We start from the raw sequence: 18,452 nt of genomic DNA on the forward strand, positions 1-18,452 counted from the left end.
AAGTAGTCCTGCAGCTTGTCAAATGGATGAGAACACTAAAGACCAACGCCAAACTTTCCCTTCCTCACCGGGCCCAACGTATCAGAAGCCCACACATTCCACATAATCTCATCTACAAGGGCGTCACACCAGTTTTCTATTCCTCCCAAAAATGCTCTCTTACACCATCGCAGTCACTCTCCTGACAGTTCTCCTTGCGCCTTCGCCGCTAACCATAATAAGACCCTCCATCTCCAACGTCCGCATCGTCTCGTTGAAGTCGCTCTGCTCAATCGGCATGCTAGCCGACTCGCTGAGCCTCCGTGCAACCTCGGCCCACTTGACGGTCTGTCCATTGCTGGTCAGCTCGTCGAGTAGGTGGAGCACGGCGTTCTTGATCTCCTCCTTCTTGCGGCGATCGGCAGCGCTCGTGCCCTCCGTCAGGAGACTCATGTCGATGCGACCCTGGGAGTCGGTGGCAGCAGTCTTCAAGGCAGAGCGAATGAGGCGGGCGGCTTCCATGACGTCCTCGCGAACAACTGTTGTAGAAAGACGCATCTTGGCGTGAGCCTCAGACAGACGAATCATGGACTCAAGTTGACGAGTAGTAGCAGTGATACGCTTCTCCGCAGCGCGGACATCCTGGCCGAGCTTGCGCATCTCAAGGTATTGGTTGACCAACTCTTGAGCGGCATCTTGGGCGATGGTAGGCTGTATTTGCGAGCGAGCGTAGGAGATGTAGGTGGTGAGGAACTCAACAGGCTGAATACAGGTCAGAAACTGTTGAAACGATGGGAGCTAACGGGCACTTACGAGAATATCATCCTTCTGCTGGGCAGACTCCGGGTTATCTTCCAGGTACAAGGAAAGCAGATGGCGAGCAAGACGAGCATCGCTCTTCTCATCTGCGCGATCGAGAATGAGGTAGACCAAATCGAAACGAGAGAGCAGAGTGGGAGGCAGGTCGATGTTCTGAGGTACGGGCAGGTCAGGGTTGTAACGACTGCCAATCGGGTTGGCAGAAGCCAGAATACTCGTTCGGGCGTTCAAGGTGGTGATGATGCCGGCCTTGGCAACGGATACCGTCTGCTGTTCCATCACTTCGTGGAGAACAGAACGAGTTGATTCCGACATCTTGTCAAACTCGTCGATGCAGCAAACACCGCCGTCAGATAAGACCAGGGCACCAGACTCAAGAACAAGCTGGCGAGTCTCGGGATCTCTAGTGACGTACGCAGTGAGACCAACAGCTGAGGAGCCCTTTCCGCTGGTGTACACACCACGAGGAGCAATCTTATGCACGTAGGAGAGAATCTGCGACTTGGACGTCGAAGGGTCACCGCAGAGCAAGACGTTAATATCGCCTCTGTATCTGGGGCTGCCACCCTTGGTGAAAGTCTTGTTGGTGCCACCGAATAGTTGCAGCAAAATTCCCTTCTTCACGTCGTCCATCTCGTAGATAGATGGGGCGAGTGAGCGAGAAAGAAGATCGTAGATGTCTGGCCTGGCAGCGGTCTCCTTAATCTTCTCTTCCTCCTCTGGGCTGATCTTCTTGGTTTCTTCCATGTTGGGGTCGTTGCCAGACTCTTCTTCTTCACCTTCAAGGCCGAGGGTCGAAGTGTCGACTCCCATCCTCTTCTTGTCCACCTTTTGAACATGCAACACATCGACATATGTTTTGTAGATACTCTTGATGGTTCTTTGGCGAGGATTCACACGCACAGGGTTGACGCGGAAAATACCCGTAAGCTCAACACGGTCACCAGCTTTGCAGAAGTCCACCAACTCGTTGTACACACAAACCGAGACTGAGTGGGGCGTCTGTCCGGCAGGAACCGCATCGGGGGTCTCCTGAAGCTTGATCACCTGCTTGTCGTCGAAGACACAACGGTTGTGGATAATCTGCATGGAGTTCTTGGATGCGCAGCGAGTACGCGGGCACTCAGTAGGCTCGCGGATTTTGCCTCTATCGAGACCAACGTTGACCGAGTGATTGCAAACACTGCAACGGAAGAACGCATCCTTCATGTCTGGGATGACTGGCGTGGTGCGGATGACAAGACCCTTGATGGTGATGAGTCTGTCCATATCTGAGGGGTTCAGGTCTCGAAGGTTGGTCGTCTTGTCCAGTCCGAAAGGCCGGACCATGTAAAGCAAGCCAGAAACCTCGTCTTCCTTGGAAGGGAGGTCCATAGTAGGTCGCGGTGTCGGGGCATCAGAGCCAGCATGGTCTGAGCTCGGGAAGGCAATCTCGGAGCTGGGTGCAGTGTTGCTGCGCCTAGCCGCATCGCCAGCACTGCTCTGAGAGGCACGTTGTCTTTGGTCTTCAGCTCTTGCCAGCTCTACCATCATGTCGCTCACTGACTGATCCATGATGGGGACGATTTCTTGCGGGTAGGCTTGGAGGTGGTACCATAGCTTGCGTGTCGGGGGGTAGGTGTTCAGATCGGCGACGTTGAGATGGAGCCTGGCGGTACCGAGAAGAAGCATGTTTTCCAAAGCCTCCCAGTAGGGCTTGGACTCAGCGTCAGGGGCATTCTGAACCTCTGCTTCGGTCCAGCCCTCCCTGTACAGCTGGTATTTCCGTGTGAAGTGCCTGAGGAAATCTTTGAAGGCTGCGAAGGTGTCGTCGACTGAAACCGTGGTACCCCAAATGGCACTCTCTCCTTGCCCACCAAGACGATCTGCCTCTGACGTGTTTGGGTCTGGGTTGCTGAATGAAAGTGCATCGGAGCCCGGGGCGTCTGTGGTTACTCTGCCTTGAGGATCCAAGACAATGCGGCGGCGGGGTGTTCTGATGCCTTCTGAGTTGATGTCACCTCTGCGGGAGCGAGATGCTCTATCAGAGACAAAAAGGCCACTGCTTTCGCTGCGCAAGTCTGACTGAGGTGCCCGCATCGGTCCCGGGCTGGAGCTGGCTTCGTATCGGATTGGTGACGATTCTGGGCATACAAGTCAATACTTTGCACGCACATACACCAATGAAGTGCTGACCTCTCATCAGACCGCTCGCACGCGGTGTCCTATCTCCATCACCGGTGGATTGGGTGTCAATGTCTTGACGCAGCGGTGAGCTGGGAGCAGGCCCAGCGGCGGTGCTCTGGCTGTTGCTCATGTTGCGCAAAGGAGACGAAACATCGCCATTGGCAGGTGCATTGCGACGACCATTGGCAGACTGTGCCGGAGAGGATTCATAGAACAGAGGGCTGGATGCAAGCTGGGACCGGCGGGTTGTACGAGGGGTCTCTGCAGGGCGTTGTTGCGCCTCTTCGTCTGCCGGCGCGGGAGTGCTGCGATCAGCGTCCGGGTTGTTTCTCGTAGAACGGCGGGGAGTTCCACCGGCCGTCGAGCTTCTCGTCGACCTTTTCGAAGGCGAAGACATTTTGTTATTTTTGACGTTCGTAGTCTTGCGGTTGTTGGTCGAACGGGGGGGAAGTGGGATGCGGGATGCGACTGAAAGAATATGTGCGTTGCTGGGGAGAGGGGAGGTGTGGAGAGGCGTCGTTCAGGAGCAACTAAAAGGTGGGCTGCATTGCAATCTCGAAAAAGCACTTTACGCGCTCACCCAGTCTGAACGCGTCCCGAAAAGGAGTTTCGCGTTTTCCACTTTACGCGCTGTGGAAGCACTGGCCTGTGCGTTCCATCTACCGCCCATGTCGCTGGGGCCACCTTTCTGATGGGGGCTCAAGGCTTGGTGGATTCCCACATCCCTGCTATCCGGCCATCGGCGAAACCACCCACCGACTTGCACCGATTCTGGGATGCTGAGGTGGTCAATTGCATCCCGCCAGAGCTCCCTACCAGGCACCGTTGACTAAAGTGACATTACCCAGCAACCCACCAACAAGCGCAATCCGGCGCAACAACACCCTAAATAACCGTCAAGATGGCTCCTGGAATGTCCCTTTTCTCCGTCAACGCGATCCTGATCCTCAGCATTGAGGACGGATCGCGGTTATTCTCCAAGTACTACAGCGCACCCCACCAAGGCACACAGAAGGACGGTATGCGCTGGCTTTCCCCCCTCCGACGCAGAGCTCTGGAGCTCCATGACTGACGTGACCGATCCACGATAGGCCAGACGAACCCATACCCTGATGTCAAGTCGCAAAAAGCCTTTGAGAAGGGTCTCCTGGAGAAGACGGCCAAGCAGACCGGCGATATCATCCTCTACGACAACCGGATCGTTCTGTACAAGATGGAGTCGGACGTTATGATGTACGTTGTCGGAGGCGTTGACGAGAACGAGGTTCTTCTTTACAACGTTATTCTGGCCCTGAGAGATTCCCTGCACCTCCTCTTCAAGTAAGCCATCCCCCTTTGTGTTTCCTGGGAGCTGCAGGTAGCTGGTGGTTCTAACAGCTCTATTAGGCAATCTGTCGACAAGCGCACAATCGTCGAGAACTACGACCTCGTCTCCCTCGCTATCGACGAGATCGTTGACGACGGCATCATCCTCGAGACCGACCCCACCATTATCGTCCAAAGAGTCAGCAAGGCGCCGGCGCAAGACGTTGACCTCCGCCGCATCGACCTCAGTGAACAAGGTGTCAACAACCTGGCCCAGCTGGGTAAGTCGAAACTGGCGGACTGGCTGCGGCAAGGTTTGTAAGGGGTCGTTCATGGTGTAAGGGAGAGAGAGGATGGAGATATAAACCAGGGATGGTTGTGCAAATGGGAGTTTTATGGTGGCTTCTAAAGGGAACGCATCATTAAAAGTATAGTCCCTCGAAAGGGGGACGTCATGACGAATGCCTCGAATTTATGCTTGATTCTATTTTTTGTCCAAGAAACCCATCTATGCTCGGATTTCGGAGGCCGCCTTGCGGAGCCTGTTCATTACCGCCTCTGCAATGTCATTCCTGTCGTCGATGCCGTCCACGAAGATGACGCTGGCACCTCTTCTATCCAGATCCCTCAGAGCCGAGAAAAGCCCCTGAGCAATCCCCTTAATGTCGTCGCCCAGATCTATGTCGAGGATCGTCGCCATGGGCTTGTCCTCTGCGTCCTGAAGCTCGCCCTCCTGCACCTCGTACGCCGCTTCGTCCCTCGCATTCGCCGCCGTAGCCCCGTCAACATGAACCTTGGAGACTTGCAACGCGCCATGGTGCAGACCACCCGCAATCTTCCACCGCCTCGTGCGAATGATACCAATCTTGAGCGGACCCAGCCCGGCGCCATTCGTCGTCGTCACGTCGCCATTCTGCTGGATCAGCGCCTTCTGCAGGTCCTCGGCAATGATACCCTCAGCACCAGCCTCGCAAACCCACTCGTACAACACGACCTTTGCCTTGGGGCTGTAATGCTTATACTTCATCCCCGGCGCCCGCGGCGTCGCCTTGCCCATCTCGCTCTCGTCCTTATACGCCTTGACGACGCCCTCCCAGCCGGGACAAGCTCGCAGCTCCTCCATGCCCACGCCGCCGGGCCTCAGCACGACGGGCGGGTCGCACAGGCCGTCAACGACGGTGCTCTCCACGCCGACCTGGCACGCCCCACCGTCCAGGATGAGCTCGATGCGCCCTTCCAGGTCGTGCAAGACGTGCTGCGCCGTCGTGGGCGACGGTTTCGTGGACGCATTGGCCGAGGGCGCGGCCAGGGGCACGCCGGCGAGCTTGATGAGCGTCAGCGCCAGCGGCGAGGACGGCATCCGGACGCCAAAGCTGGCCAACCCCGCCGTGACTTCGGGCGCGAGCTTGCTCGGTTCCGGATTCCTCAGCAAGATCGTCAGGGGTCCGGGCCAGAACTTTTCAATGAGCGGCTTGTAGATTCCCGGGATCGGGTCCTTTGCTGCGTCACCGTTTGTCTGCTTCTCGGACCGCAGCAGGCTCCGCAACATATCCAGATCGCAGACGTGCGATATCAGAGGGTTGTCTGATGGCCGACCCTTGGCTGAGTAGATGCCCTTGACGGCGCCGCTTCTCGTGGCGTCGGCCCCGAGGCCGTAGACGGTTTCGGTTGGAAATGCCACGGGCGTGTCCTTGCTGCGCAGATATTCTGCGGCATCTCGTAGGGCGGCTAATGATGCGCCAGAGGCTGAGTTGGCGATTTCCCAGCTGCTTAACCTCTCAGGTCCCTCTGCATCTCTGAAATCCCCTAGACCTTGGGCCTCGACTTTTACTACTTGGGTCTCCATTGTGATTTTGTCGTTGTGTTGTGATAAAATCAGTCGCCGGTAGTTGTGGCTAAATGTCGTAATCTGACGACTTATACGGCGTATGAGGGACGGTGCAAAAAGATACGTGCGTTGAGTTTGCATAAAATCCAAGGGTGGGAAGAAAATAAAGTTGACAGAAGAGGGTCTGCTAAGATGGCTTTCTCCGATATCAAAAGAAGAATCTAGATCGTTGTCATATGAGATTAATTGGGTATCAACAAAAGGTCTTCATGCAGATCAAGTGGATGAGAGGAACTGGATGGTCAAAGTTGAGTCATATGCGGAAAAAATTCTCTGGATGAGGCTAAGTGAGTGAAGTGTGTGTGGCCGTTGGGCCTGCGCTTTAGCAGCGATATTTCCGAGTTTAGGGAACCGGTGGTCGGGTCTTGCCCGTCAGTAGCAGTGACATCTGCCGCTAAGGTCACCTCCGCCGATCGGCTTTCAGTGGGGCCAGTGATGTGATTATGGTGGGGGGTTGAGTCTGCTTCAGGCACTCGCCACGTGCAGACTAGCCGCGTCCGACTTCGAGAAATTCCATGTAAGAAGTTTAAGGTACCTAGAATAATCTGTAACAGCTTCGGCTTGGAAGTTGTGGTCATGACCTCCTTTTGCCTGCTATTTAGAGGTATTTTGCAGCAGGCTGCATGCGCCGGATAGTGATCAGGAGATTTGGTGTCCTCCACTTCCCTTTTTATTCTCAAGATGTTATTTGTGTAACATAGTATAGTTGTATCAGCTAGTTACGAAATCAACTTTGGGAGTAGACCATGAGGTAGTTCGAGCATCCTTGCTAACCTTTGATCACAGCAATTGTGTCCAGACAGCATCCTCGATTCTCCCATTTTCCGTTCCTATATGATGGCCGCATCGATGTGGGACTCTGTCTACCACGGAATAAAACCTCCAAACTATGGTCTGGCTAACCGGAGTAAGCCCCGCCGCCAATTGCGCAGACTTGACGCAAGCACGCAAGGAGCTATGCAGCCCTTTATCTCCTACACGGCTTTTTTCGCGGTGAACAAGACGTGAGCCTGCGTTCTCCTTGAGCAGCCCCAGCCCAAGTCCGAACCGGACGAGTAGCTTGCATAGTCGTCGCGGCAAAATAGGCATATGCCGTGGGACGCAGCGTGATGTCTGCATCTGTCCTAGACCAAGCCTTTCTGTCGCTAGCATCAGGGCCAAATTCGTGCGCGCTTGAACACAGACAGGGTCGCCTCATACCATCGCCTGACTTTCTTCCGTCCATCGTATTCAGGCCACTAGCCGGTACTGAGGCTGTGTGTTTCTCTTTTGCAAGTTGACGAAAACCATCAGACAAGCTCAGCGTTCCCGTCATCGACAACGGGTTTTGCGCTAGACCATCTCAAAATCAAGATGTCACCGGTCTCCGCTAGCACGGAGCCGTCCGCGTCCGTTCCCTTTCCTTCCACTTCTGTATCTCGTAGCATACGAATAAAGACTGCGGTATCGAGATCTGGCCCGTCGATCATGCTAATGTTGCCAGCGGTATCGTTGAGGTTCTGCAGGTTTGGCGGGAAGGAGGAAAGGAAGGACGAAAGATAGTGATTATGCAGGAGTGCCTGGTGACGAGTCGCGTATGCCAGTTCTGTTTCGGAAAGACGAGCGCGGAGGGCCGGAGACGAGAGGTAGTGGAGAGCATGTTTATCGATCTACAGGATCAGAGCAGACAGTTAGCCACGTTCGGTGCCAATGAACATGCGCCGAATTCGGTTGGAGAGCAGCGAAGATTGGGTACCTTTGCGATACGAGCACGAAGGAAGCTTCTGACGAGGAACTTGAAGCGCTCAAGCTCTGTCTGAATGACAATGAGAGCGAAGTTGGTCTTGGGGTCCATGTCACCCGTCATGTCTTCGACCTTTTCGATCTGGTGCTTGATGCGATCGTTGACGCGCTCAAAGAGACCGCCGGTAGGCCATCTGACGCACCGCATGTCAGCACGACAAAAAATTGAGACTCAATTATTCGGAAAACGCCGAGAGGCAGGGGGTCACACACTCTAGAAGTTCTGGGGCGGTTCGCTCTGCCACCCAAGCGCGCGTCAGGGCCTGTAAGTCGCGTGTCGCGGAGGGAATTGAGTACGAGACTGGGTCGACCTCGCGTAGGATATCGTCAATGTCCATTGTATGTGACTTCTATAAGTGTGTGGGCTGAAACTGGTGCTATAACATGGCGAGATCACGTTCGGCGGCACGGTGTTGGTGACGCGAGTTCGAGGTCGAAACTAGAACGCGGGATTCTTGGGGGAGAGAGAATCGCGGGGTGCTAATTGACTTCCATGGTGGGGTCCTCCTGGAGGTGGAGCCACAGAGCTAGGCGCAGGGTGCTCGGATAAGAGGGTACGCGTGGATGCAGTGACGAGAAGCCAGGGTCAAGGTATCTTTCTATCTAGTTGCTCCTGTCATTCTCATCACCTTTCGTACACAGCTGCTTTCTGACCGACATCTATATTCTTAGAGACCAGGAATACTGTTCATCTGTCTCTAAATTGCTTGCAGATAATTCTATTTGGTGATCTTGAGACGATTAATTTGGTGGTTGCTTTGCAGCTGCCGTGTTGCCGATTACATGAACGCCCCGACGGACAACGCTCACTTCCTATGGTTACCATGACGAGTAACATGGGAGCTTCGTGCCGAGGCTCCCAGCCGGGGAGCTTACGGATCTGACACTCTTTGGAGTATTTCAAGACGCCAATGCCACCCCCGCAATCCCTCGATCTCCCCAAGTTCATCTCTAGAGTTGTTGAGATAATACGATACACGACTGTCAATGAGAATACAATTACAATTTTACCGCGACGGACACTGTCTATAATATCTAAACAGATTTTCTAGATTTCTTTTAAATCTTTACGAGCCCTTCCCTTCTCACAATGGCAGACTCAGGCGATGGCGATGAACGGACCCCTTACTCGGCCTACGCCGTCAGCATCTATCAAAACGGCATTATGGCAGGCCAATTGCCAATCGTAACGACGGATCCCAACGGCCTACAGGCCCAGGCCAAGAAGGCCATGGGCCCAGAGTCCTTCAACTACGTCTTTGGAGGCGCTGGCGAGCTATCGACTATGGACGCGAACCGTCTAGCCTTTCGCCAGTGGAAGATTGTGCCTCGCTTCCTGAGACCTAGCAATCCTCGGGATTTGAGAACAGAGTTATTTGGCGTGACTTATGGTACGTTGCGGATGCCAACCCAATTTTGAAATGAGACATTGCTCTAAGACAACAGCTTAGAGTCTCCCCTTTTGATGGCCCCCATCGGGGTTCAGAGCATCTTCCATGAGGACAAGGAGACGGGTCTGGCAGCCGCCTGCGCCGAGTTGCAAGTGCCGTACACGTTAAGCACGGCGGCGACCTCGACCATTGAGGAGGTCGCCAAAGTTTGTGGCGACCAGCACCGCTGGTTCCAGTTATACTGGCCCATGGATGATGACATTACGGGGTCGATTCTCAGACGCGCCAGGGCCAACGGGTACAAGGTCCTCGTCGTGACTCTCGACACCGTGACTTTGGCTTGGCGGCCGGCCGATCTCGACCAGGCATATCTGCCCTTCATCACAGGTACGGGCAACTCGGTCGGCTTCAGCGATCCCGTCTTCCGCAAGAAGTTTTCCGAGCAGAACGACGGCGACCAGGTAGAGGACAACATCATTAGCGCCTCGCGGTACTGGATCAGCCAGGCCTTCCCCGGCGATCACCATTCTTGGAAGGATCTGGCGCTCCTGAAGAAGAACTGGGACGGGCCCATCGTTCTTAAGGGCGTGCTGAGCGTCGAGGACGCCAAGCTCGCCGTGGAGCACGGCATGTCGGGCATCATCGTCAGTAACCACGGCGGCCGACAGCTCGACGGCGGGGTCGCCTCGCTCGAGGTGCTCCCGGAGATTGTTGAAGCCGTGGGCGACAAGCTCACGGTTATGTTCGATTCCGGGATCCGAACTGGGGCGGACATTGTCAAGGCGATCGCTCTGGGGGCTAAGGCCGTCTTCGTTGGCAGACCCGCCATCTATGGCCTGGGCATTGCGGGTAAAGAGGGCGCGAAGGCTGTCATTGCTGGGCTGCTTGCTGATCTGGACTTGACAATGGGACTCTCCGGCTTCAAGAGTCTCTCCGAGCTCAAGCCTTCCATCCTTCGGCAGGTTCGGTACGGTGGGGACATGAAAGCCAACCTGTAGTATTACCGATTGTTTTCGCCCTCGAGATGTAGGGTCTAGCAGGACGGCAAGCCGTTGTGCCGAGAATTCTGTGTTGTCGCTTTCGCGATGAAGCTGAAGGAATACAAGCTTATTTTCTTTTCGGAAAATAGTGTCGATCGTAGCCCCATTCCCTTGGTCTCATCACACCTTCTCCGCGGGCCTTATTGAGATTTGACCCAGCGTGGAGTCGTGGACTAACAAGCAATAAGCATATTGCGGGCCATATTTTCCCCCGCACCCTAGGTACCAGTCCCGGAATGCTCGCCATCCGGGCGTGCTTGCAGCTCGGGAACGAGGAGAGCCACCGAGCTAACGTTCGGCTCCTGTCGACTGTCTTGGGCCGAGACAGGCCAAGACTATCAGATCGCAAGTGCCAATGTCCAGCGCGTCAAAACATGCCATTGGGGTCTTTGCTATTCATTCCTCACGTGGTTTGGAATCCTTCTCGCTGCAATTCGACCAACCCAGGCTTTTCTCTACCTAGCGAGAAGTCCTTCCTCTCAGCGCGCTAAGATCAAATGCAGCCGGGCTAGACTAACACTGAGCTGTTCTTCGCAAGTTAATTACAGTCAATTGTTGAGCCTTCCGCGTATCCCACCTCACAGCCACGACAAGGCTGCTGCTGGTGCCCGCCTGCAAAAGAGTTCACAGGCCTTTGCCGCACTGTTCCTCTTCCATGACGAGATCATCATCTCCTTCTGGGGAATGTTCGTGATCTTCCGAGGTGCTACCACGGGCTAGCGCGCATTCGTTCCAGTTTATCCTTTCCAATAGCTCCATGGGAAATGGACCATCCGAGGGAGCGGGATTTAGACTGCAGTAAGCATATTCTTGCGGAAAGCGGGTTTGTCTCTGAGTAATCTCGTTGCAAAAGAGTCTCATCACAAGGCGTCATGTTGTTGACAAGATGGGGGGATCACTTACAGGTATCTGATATATAAGACGGCAGCGGGGCGGGCGATGTAAGAGAGATGAAGGAAGAAGCCACAGTAGATACAACCATCTCACCAACAGTCCTTCCTTACCAAAAATCAATCAACCCTTTCTCGTGAATCTATTATACATAAGCACATAGTCGCTCTATACCCCTCCTACAATCTCCATCTAATACAGCCCATCGCAATGCGTACCTCATCCATCATCCTCGCGGCCGCGTCCGCCGCCTCCGTCCTGGGCGCTCCCCTCGAGAAGAAGGCCAACTACGACCCCCTCCCCGGTGGTGATATCACCATCTTGAAGTAAGTCACAGGAGTACCAAGTTTTGAATCCAGATCTAACAAAGGTTTGATAGCTATGCTCTTACCCTCGAGTACCTCGAGCGCAAGTTCTACGAGGAGGGCTTGAAGAACTACACCGAGGCCGACTTCTGCAAGTACGCCGGTGAGGTCGGCGAGAAGTTCTACAAGAACCTCAAGACCATCTACGAGGACGAGAAGGTAAGGCTCCATCCCTAACACTCTACACAACACCCAAAAGGGTAGTCCCTAAACCAAAAACCCCCGTCGACTTGGAATGCTGGCCATAACCACCCCCCAACTAACAATCCTCCCCAAAACACCAGACCCACGTCGACTTCCTCAAGGGTGCCCTCGGCACCTCTGCCATTCCCGAGCCCACCTTTGACTTCCCCGTCGACGACGCCGACTCCTTCCTCGCCCTCGCCTCCGTCCTCGAGGGGGTCGGCGTGTCCGCCTACCTCGGCGCCGCCGCCGTCATCGCAGACAAGACTTACGTCCCCGTCGCCGGCTCCATCCTGACCGTCGAGGCCCGCCACTCCTCCTACATCCGCGCCGCCCTCCGCCAGAAGCCCTTCCCCACCCCCTTCGACACCCCTCTCGACTTCAACCAGGTCTACTCCCTCGCCGCCCAGTTCGTCACCGGCTTCGCACCCGGCACGCCCGCCCTGCCCTTCAAGGCCTTCCCCAAGTTGACCGTCTCCCCCACGCCCAGCTCCCACGGCGCTCTGTTCGAGGGTGCTTACAAGGCTGCTGTTGATGCGCAGACTGTCCCCGCCGGAGCTACCGTTTACGCTGTCTTCTACTCTGGACTTGACACCTACTACTCCGAGGTTGCCGTCAGCGGTAACGACGTAAGTGCCAGCCTTTCTGACACTGTCTCTAAATGTATGAATTTTGTGCTAACCATGTCTTCCTGCAGTACATCGTCGAGCAGCTCCCCGAGGGTCCCGCTGGCCAAGTGTACTGCGTTCTCAGCACCGCTAACGGCAACAGCACCAAGGTCTCTGACGAGAACACTGTTGCCGGTGTCGCCATCCTCGAAATTGAGGAGGCCGACTGGTAAACAAATTACTGTCCTTGTACCCAAAAATTTGGTTCGTGACAAAATGGTTGCATGAAGCACTCTAGAGCACCCTTGATGAATATCTGATATCGGATACGGCTTTTATTATTATCTTAAATCTTCTTTGTACATATTGGAAAATTAGCTCGAACTGCGGAAACTGCTCTGATAATTAATGCAATATTGTAACTCAACTTGTCTCTGGAGTCTTTGTTTTGATATGGAGTGATAAAACCACGTTTCAGGCATGACGGGGCATCTCTAGCAAAATTGGCGGTCCTGTCCATGCTGTGGAGGTCGTGAGTTGACTTCATAGTTATGAGTGATAGTGAAGTGTACCCAAGGTAGAAATGGTACATGTGACAATGGGACTAGATCGTTTCCCCCAAACTTACCCAAAAGTTGGAAACCTGTCCATACCCAGAGACTGTCACAAAAAGAAGAAGGCACATCCTCGTACCTCCTTCCCCCAACAGTAAACTCCAGCTCACCTGGCCCCTGACCTTCCCGTCACTTGGACAGACAGCCCTATGGTAGGTATGTAACCCGTCCCAACCTCGTTTTCCGTCACCAAAACCGCAGCGCCCGTCTAGGTCGGCGAGGTCAGGTCAAGCTGTGTGCGAGGTGGTCGAGTGATGAAGTTAAAACAAATACTTCCATGAAGTCAGAGTTCGGGTCGACTGAGGGGCGTGAGATATATGGTCAGTTACCCCCACCCTCCTTCTTCTTCCCTTTCCTTTCACTCCTTCTACTGATTGCTGGGTATTTGAAATTTACTCTTTAGTGGCAGATGTGTTGATGGATGCATTCGGAATGAAGATTCTCCTTCCGAGACTCGTATTTTTTTACTGATTCTACAGCGTTTACTACCCGTGATAGGAAGGCCTCTCTTGGGCAAGCTACAAGTACGTGTTTTATCACCAGCCAATTACACATGCGATCCAATCATCAAGTTGCACGTACACAGCCAACCATCTGACGAATCCTCCTCGGAAAACCTGACTTTTGCTTCTGCATTTGGATTCGCTTATATATGGTCTCTATCTGACTCACTTACATCACCCCATCTCACCACCGAGCAGTCAGACCACGGTATTCCTCCCCTAATTCATCCCAGAAACCCCATTCTTGAACTTCTCAAAAATCGAGAGATCAATCCCAGCAGCCATGGCCTCATACCCAGCCGGGTTCAAATGCAAATGATCCCCCGTATCATACTCGGCCCTCAACTTCTCCGGCGCCGCGGGGTCCCTCACAATCTCGTCAAAGTCAATCACGGCATCGTACCGCCCGCTGCTCCGAATCCACTCATTCACCCTCTGCCGCGCCGCCTCCCTCGTCGGGTCAGAGTACGGCTGCCCGTCGCCCGTGAGCGGCGTGATGGTCGCACCAAACACCGCGATGCCGAACCGGTGAAGCCGCGTGACCATCTGGTCATACGCCACCACGAGCCGGTCGCCCACGGCCTCCTGCGCGGCGGTGGTGTTGGTCGCGGTGCCAATGTCGTTGACGCCGATGAAGACGATGGCGTACTTGATACCTGACTGCGCGATGACGTCCCTGTCGATGCGGCCTAGACCGTTGGGACCCAGGCCGTCCGCCAGGACTCGGTTGCCGCCCGCGGCCTCGTTGACGATGGCGATGGCGCTGGTGGATGACTCATTTTGCATGCGCGCGAGGAGGCGGTCGGGCCAGCGGTTGTTCGCGTTGGTCGTCGAGCCGCGCCCGTCGCTGATGGAGTCGCCCACGATGGCGACGGCTGAGGCGCCCTTGGGAAGCCAGCCCTCGAGGGCGCTGATGAGGTACCAGTGATCCGTCGTCGTCGCGGTGGCGTTGCCAGCGGTGGTAGCGAGGTCCTGGTCCGCGACGTGGTTCCCGCTCTTGAGGAAGGACGTGGTGCGGCTGCCCGGGTGGCCGGTGATGCTGTTGGTCGTCTGGCCGTCGGCGAGATAAATCGTGATGGAGACGATGGACTGCGCCTCGACGGCGAGGTCGATCGGATCCGAGAAGACGACGGCGCCGTTGGGCACGACGAAGCCGCCGCTGCCCGAGAAGGTGACGACTAGGAGGGAGTCGGCGTCGACGCCGCTCGTGCCGGCTGTGTTGTTCGCCGTTCGGGCGATGGTTACGGCCGTGATGGGGAGGTCTGAGCCGCCAAAGGCGTTGCTGATTTGCAGGCGGAGAGTCGAGGTCGCGAGAGAGACTTTGACGGTTTGGCGGAGGGTCGCGTCGTGGAAGACTCGGCCTGTCTCGTTCTGGGCGGGAGAATTAGGAGGACGCTCCTGAGAAAAACCATTGCGCTTTGAGGACGAGGAGAAAGAAAACTCACAAATGGCGCTGGGGGTAAGTTAGCCGGCTCGACCAGCTGAGGCATTGTTCCCCAGACGGTGACCCATTCCCTCTCATCTCCTCGCGCAGGATGCTGAGGGCGTGCTTCTGCCAGAGGGGAGAGGAAGAGCAAGGCGGCGAAGGCCGTCTTGAGGGAGGCGATCATCATCGTGGTGAGCTACAGAGAAACGAGTGCTGGCTGCCAGATCCACTGCTCCTAGGCCCGAATCAAAAAGGGGGCCATCGTGAGCTTTATAAAGGGTATTCGAACACGGAATTCGGTGCTTTCATTAAGTCGCCTGCCCCTCAATATAACATGGTTCTCCAATTGGGGATTTCCATTGCAACGTTGGCTATGTGGGCATCCGGCAACGCGGAACCTGATGAACGCTGGATAATGGCAAGAAATGGGTTCAACCCGGCTGAAGTTCAGGCTAAATTGAAAATGCCGTGGGGAAAATTGGGGATCAGAGTTGAAAGTGGGTGCTGCGGGAGATGAGACTGAGCAGTTCATCCCATGCGATGCGACGCCGTCTCTCCACGTCCCGCACTGGAGCCGGGGCCGCTGTCTTCCCCACATGGGTACACTCCATCGGTACTGCCATGGCCTAGGGAAGATCTTGGGGTCGGTGACGACCTGGGGAGGTGGGGAGGGGTTTAGGTTAATGAGACTTTGGTCACGGGAGATAATGCAACGATGACGAGGATGGGAGCGTAGATCAATGATTGGCATTCCAATTGTACACCCAATGTGCATCTGTGTACAAGAAGAGGGGCGGGCGGCTCAAGTCCTCCAAAAAAAACGACCGTGGTTCATCCAAACAATTCCGAAGTCAAATCGACCAAACGCTAAACGAACAAGTAGCGAGCGACATTGAACAACATCCATCGACCAAAGATTCAATCATCAAAGAGAAGTGCCGAGCCATGTTGATGGCAAAAGAGAGAAGGAACCGAAGTAAAGCCAAGATCGACCGTTTGCGATCTCTTCCATTGCCCCGACTTCCTCAAGGCCTCGGCATGGCACGAGGATAGGGGAGAACGGAAGGGAATCTGAAAATGCAAGGTAGTTGGCAAGCCGTAACGGACAAGAAGGAAAGCTGAACAGACCAACACACTAGATGTCCAAATGAAGTGCCGCGGGGGCAGGACCGGCAGCAACATCGGCCCAGTCACCGGCGCAAGTGATGAAAGCTTCGGAAGAATGGTTGGCCATGCCATACTCGTTCTCAAAGCTATCTGTAGCTCTGCTCACACGCGAGTGCGAGATGTGGACCTTCATGCTGTCTTTGGACGAGCTGTCCTTGATGTCGAAGCCACCAGGGCACGGCTGACCCCAAAGCCATTGATAGGTGCTTATGTTCCCAAGGGGTAACTGCGTATCAAGGAGGTTCATGTTGTCCATGGTCAAGGCAGAACCAGGGACGATTGGGGCTGTAGCCATCGCTATAGTAGCGAGCGAGTTGAGGACAGTGTCTTCAGAGCCGGTTGTCTCCGAGGAAGTCCTAGAGGCAGTGACCTCGTGATGAGAGATCATGTCGAAGCCCCCATCGACTTCAACATCCGAGGTGTATGTTGGTTCGGAGCCTGACATATTGCGGGCCACTCGACGGTCAGCGATGGATGAGGAAGGCTCGTTGGAGACCTTGTACTGCGGACTACGATGTTCTGAGTAGTTGCCCACAGCAGGATGGCGCAGAGTGGTATTATGGGACTCGGGATGTGAGTGCTTGGTGTCTTCTTGGTGTGCCATCATGATGATATTGGGAAGGGCGAAGAGGAAGAGAGGTGTCGTGTGTGTATGAGCTCAGCGATCAAGCGACGTAAGCTGGTGGTGGATGGACCGAACGACACTGTTACAGAGACGACGTCAGACTTTGTCAAGTGGCCAAGTGCAGAAGACAAGCGTTGCTCACCACAGGTCCGGCGGGACTGGAATAGGCCCTGAAATGGCACAGCAGAGAAGAGGAGAAGAGAAGTGATGATGTTCGACTGGTCAGTGTCCAGCGACGAGAAGGGCCTTTCGCTACTTTCGTTCTCAGAAGTAGCGTGCCGTCCGTTTTTCCAGGATAGCAGAGGACAAGATCTCTTGCAACTGAAGTCCAAGAACAAGAAGATAGGTTACAAAGTTGGTGTACAAACTGATTTGTTATACTGGGGAAGGAACGGGGGAAGGGTAGGAAAGTTGGTGGGCGAAGTGAGAGAGATTTATACCAGAAAGCGTCTGACTGGTGACTGGGGATGGTTAGTTGTGACCCGTCGGGCTTTGGGTGGTGTGGACGTCGATGGACGGAGAGAACGAATCGGCCAGTCTTTTCCCTCCTTTTTTTCCCCATTCCCTTTTTTTCTCTCTCTTACTCCCCCTCGGACCCTTCAGTCACTCATCTCAGGTACATCGATCCCAACGCCACTTAGCTGCGCCGACGGTGCAGCTCGCTGCATGATGCTGCAGCGGCATGTAGGCGTGGAAGCCGGGTAGGGTGAGGAAGCGAGGTGAATGGGAGTTTGACGGGGGATTTGTTTAGGTTACCTTAGACGAGTAAACGTTTGGACTTGGGGGCGGCTGGACCTCCCAGCAACCAAGAAGACTGGGAAGGGTGGTAGGAAGTGGTAGGGTGGGAGGAGAGGAGGAGGAAGAGGATCGGAGTCGGACTGATGCACTGCAATGGGAGGTGTGGGGTAGCCTACTGCTGTGAGGTACTTTTTGAATCAAAACTACCTTATCCGTACCGTCTGAAGAAACAGCGTAAGGTACGGCTATACTTGGAAACTTCGGACTTTTTCTTTCCCTCTTTTTTGGCAACTTACTCCCCCAGACTTTCTCGATTTGCGTGGGTTGTCACCTGACGTCCATCAATTGCGTACTGAGGTATTGCATGCTATATGCGCCTACCTAATTTCCTCTCCGGGCAAAGTAGAAAAAACGTACCTGTGCATGTTTCCCGACTCGAAGGAAGTCAAATTTGGCCTCAGGCTTGGGCTACCGCTGGCGCCATGGCGTTATTGCTGCGCATGCCAATGCCATCCCAAGCCTACCTTACGCAACACCTGCTCTGACACATTGAACTTGTCTCCTCCTTCTACCTTGCCCTGTTCATGAGCTCTTTGCTCGCCTCGTTTTTCGCATTTGGCTAGTAGCCCGAGAACAGTACCTCAACACTTATACCAGCTCTTGTTTTCGCGCTTTGACGCCCGCATTTTCGGAGCAGATACATGTTGATGTTTGTCGTCGCGTTCTAGCTTCTTTCGAGACCGACCATTGAGTAACCCCGCGTAGTTGCTGGGACTGGGCTCGTCGTGAGACATGGCAGATGACATCCCTGGCCGCCGTCAACATCAAACCTCGACATGGTTCTTGCTCTCGCGGTCCAGAATCACAATGGACCATCTGAGCGATGCAAAACGGGAAACCCAACGAACCGTTGTCAACCCGTCCGCCCTGTTCTCGAATCCGGCTTAGACGCAAGCCACACG

At 54.7% G+C, this 18,452-nt stretch overlaps 8 protein-coding genes across 8 annotated transcripts; 3 read left to right on the top strand and 5 right to left on the bottom strand.

The window, feature by feature from the left end:
* Positions 1-159: 159 nt before the first annotated feature.
* CPAR01_02995 (MCM2/3/5 family protein) lies at positions 160-3,361 on the bottom strand (the record flags this gene model as incomplete). The annotated part of the gene is made up of 3 exons (XM_060487282.1): positions 160-741; positions 793-2,921; positions 2,974-3,361. The coding sequence occupies 3 exons, from the start codon at positions 3,359-3,361 to the stop codon at positions 160-162; spliced, it is 3,099 nt and encodes a 1,032-aa protein (XP_060354610.1).
* Positions 3,362-3,865: 504 nt separating this feature from the next.
* Positions 3,866-4,591, top strand: CPAR01_02996 (clathrin adaptor complex small chain; the record flags this gene model as incomplete). Its single annotated transcript, XM_060487283.1, has 3 exons — positions 3,866-3,983; positions 4,056-4,284; positions 4,351-4,591. 3 exons carry the CDS (start codon positions 3,866-3,868, stop codon positions 4,589-4,591), a joined length of 588 nt encoding a protein of 195 aa, XP_060354611.1.
* A 186-nt stretch (positions 4,592-4,777) lies between these two features.
* Positions 4,778-6,115, bottom strand: CPAR01_02997 (yrdC protein; the record flags this gene model as incomplete). The annotated part of the gene is made up of 1 exon (XM_060487284.1): positions 4,778-6,115. The coding sequence occupies one exon, from the start codon at positions 6,113-6,115 to the stop codon at positions 4,778-4,780; it is 1,338 nt and encodes a 445-aa protein (XP_060354612.1).
* A 1,331-nt stretch (positions 6,116-7,446) lies between these two features.
* Positions 7,447-8,277, bottom strand: CPAR01_02998 (uncharacterized protein; the record flags this gene model as incomplete). Its single annotated transcript, XM_060487285.1, has 3 exons — positions 7,447-7,806; positions 7,893-8,073; positions 8,153-8,277. 3 exons carry the CDS (start codon positions 8,275-8,277, stop codon positions 7,447-7,449), a joined length of 666 nt encoding a protein of 221 aa, XP_060354613.1.
* Positions 8,278-9,029: 752 nt separating this feature from the next.
* Positions 9,030-10,328, top strand: CPAR01_02999 (FMN-dependent dehydrogenase; the record flags this gene model as incomplete). Its single annotated transcript, XM_060487286.1, has 2 exons — positions 9,030-9,330; positions 9,391-10,328. The coding sequence occupies 2 exons, from the start codon at positions 9,030-9,032 to the stop codon at positions 10,326-10,328; spliced, it is 1,239 nt and encodes a 412-aa protein (XP_060354614.1).
* Positions 10,329-11,471: 1,143 nt separating this feature from the next.
* CPAR01_03000 (uncharacterized protein) lies at positions 11,472-12,650 on the top strand (the record flags this gene model as incomplete). The annotated part of the gene is made up of 4 exons (XM_060487287.1): positions 11,472-11,587; positions 11,641-11,785; positions 11,911-12,438; positions 12,507-12,650. 4 exons carry the CDS (start codon positions 11,472-11,474, stop codon positions 12,648-12,650), a joined length of 933 nt encoding a protein of 310 aa, XP_060354615.1.
* Positions 12,651-13,753: 1,103 nt separating this feature from the next.
* CPAR01_03001 (GDSL-like Lipase/Acylhydrolase) lies at positions 13,754-15,147 on the bottom strand (the record flags this gene model as incomplete). The annotated part of the gene is made up of 2 exons (XM_060487288.1): positions 13,754-14,932; positions 14,980-15,147. The coding sequence occupies 2 exons, from the start codon at positions 15,145-15,147 to the stop codon at positions 13,754-13,756; spliced, it is 1,347 nt and encodes a 448-aa protein (XP_060354616.1).
* A 948-nt stretch (positions 15,148-16,095) lies between these two features.
* CPAR01_03002 (uncharacterized protein) lies at positions 16,096-16,734 on the bottom strand (the record flags this gene model as incomplete). Its single annotated transcript, XM_060487289.1, has 1 exon — positions 16,096-16,734. One exon carries the CDS (start codon positions 16,732-16,734, stop codon positions 16,096-16,098), a length of 639 nt encoding a protein of 212 aa, XP_060354617.1.
* Positions 16,735-18,452: the final 1,718 nt, after the last annotated feature.

The sequence above is a fragment of the Colletotrichum paranaense genome, assembly GCF_030867605.1.
Source record: "Colletotrichum paranaense strain IMI 384185 chromosome Unknown Scaffold_2.1, whole genome shotgun sequence".
Taxonomy (NCBI): domain Eukaryota; kingdom Fungi; phylum Ascomycota; class Sordariomycetes; order Glomerellales; family Glomerellaceae; genus Colletotrichum; species Colletotrichum paranaense.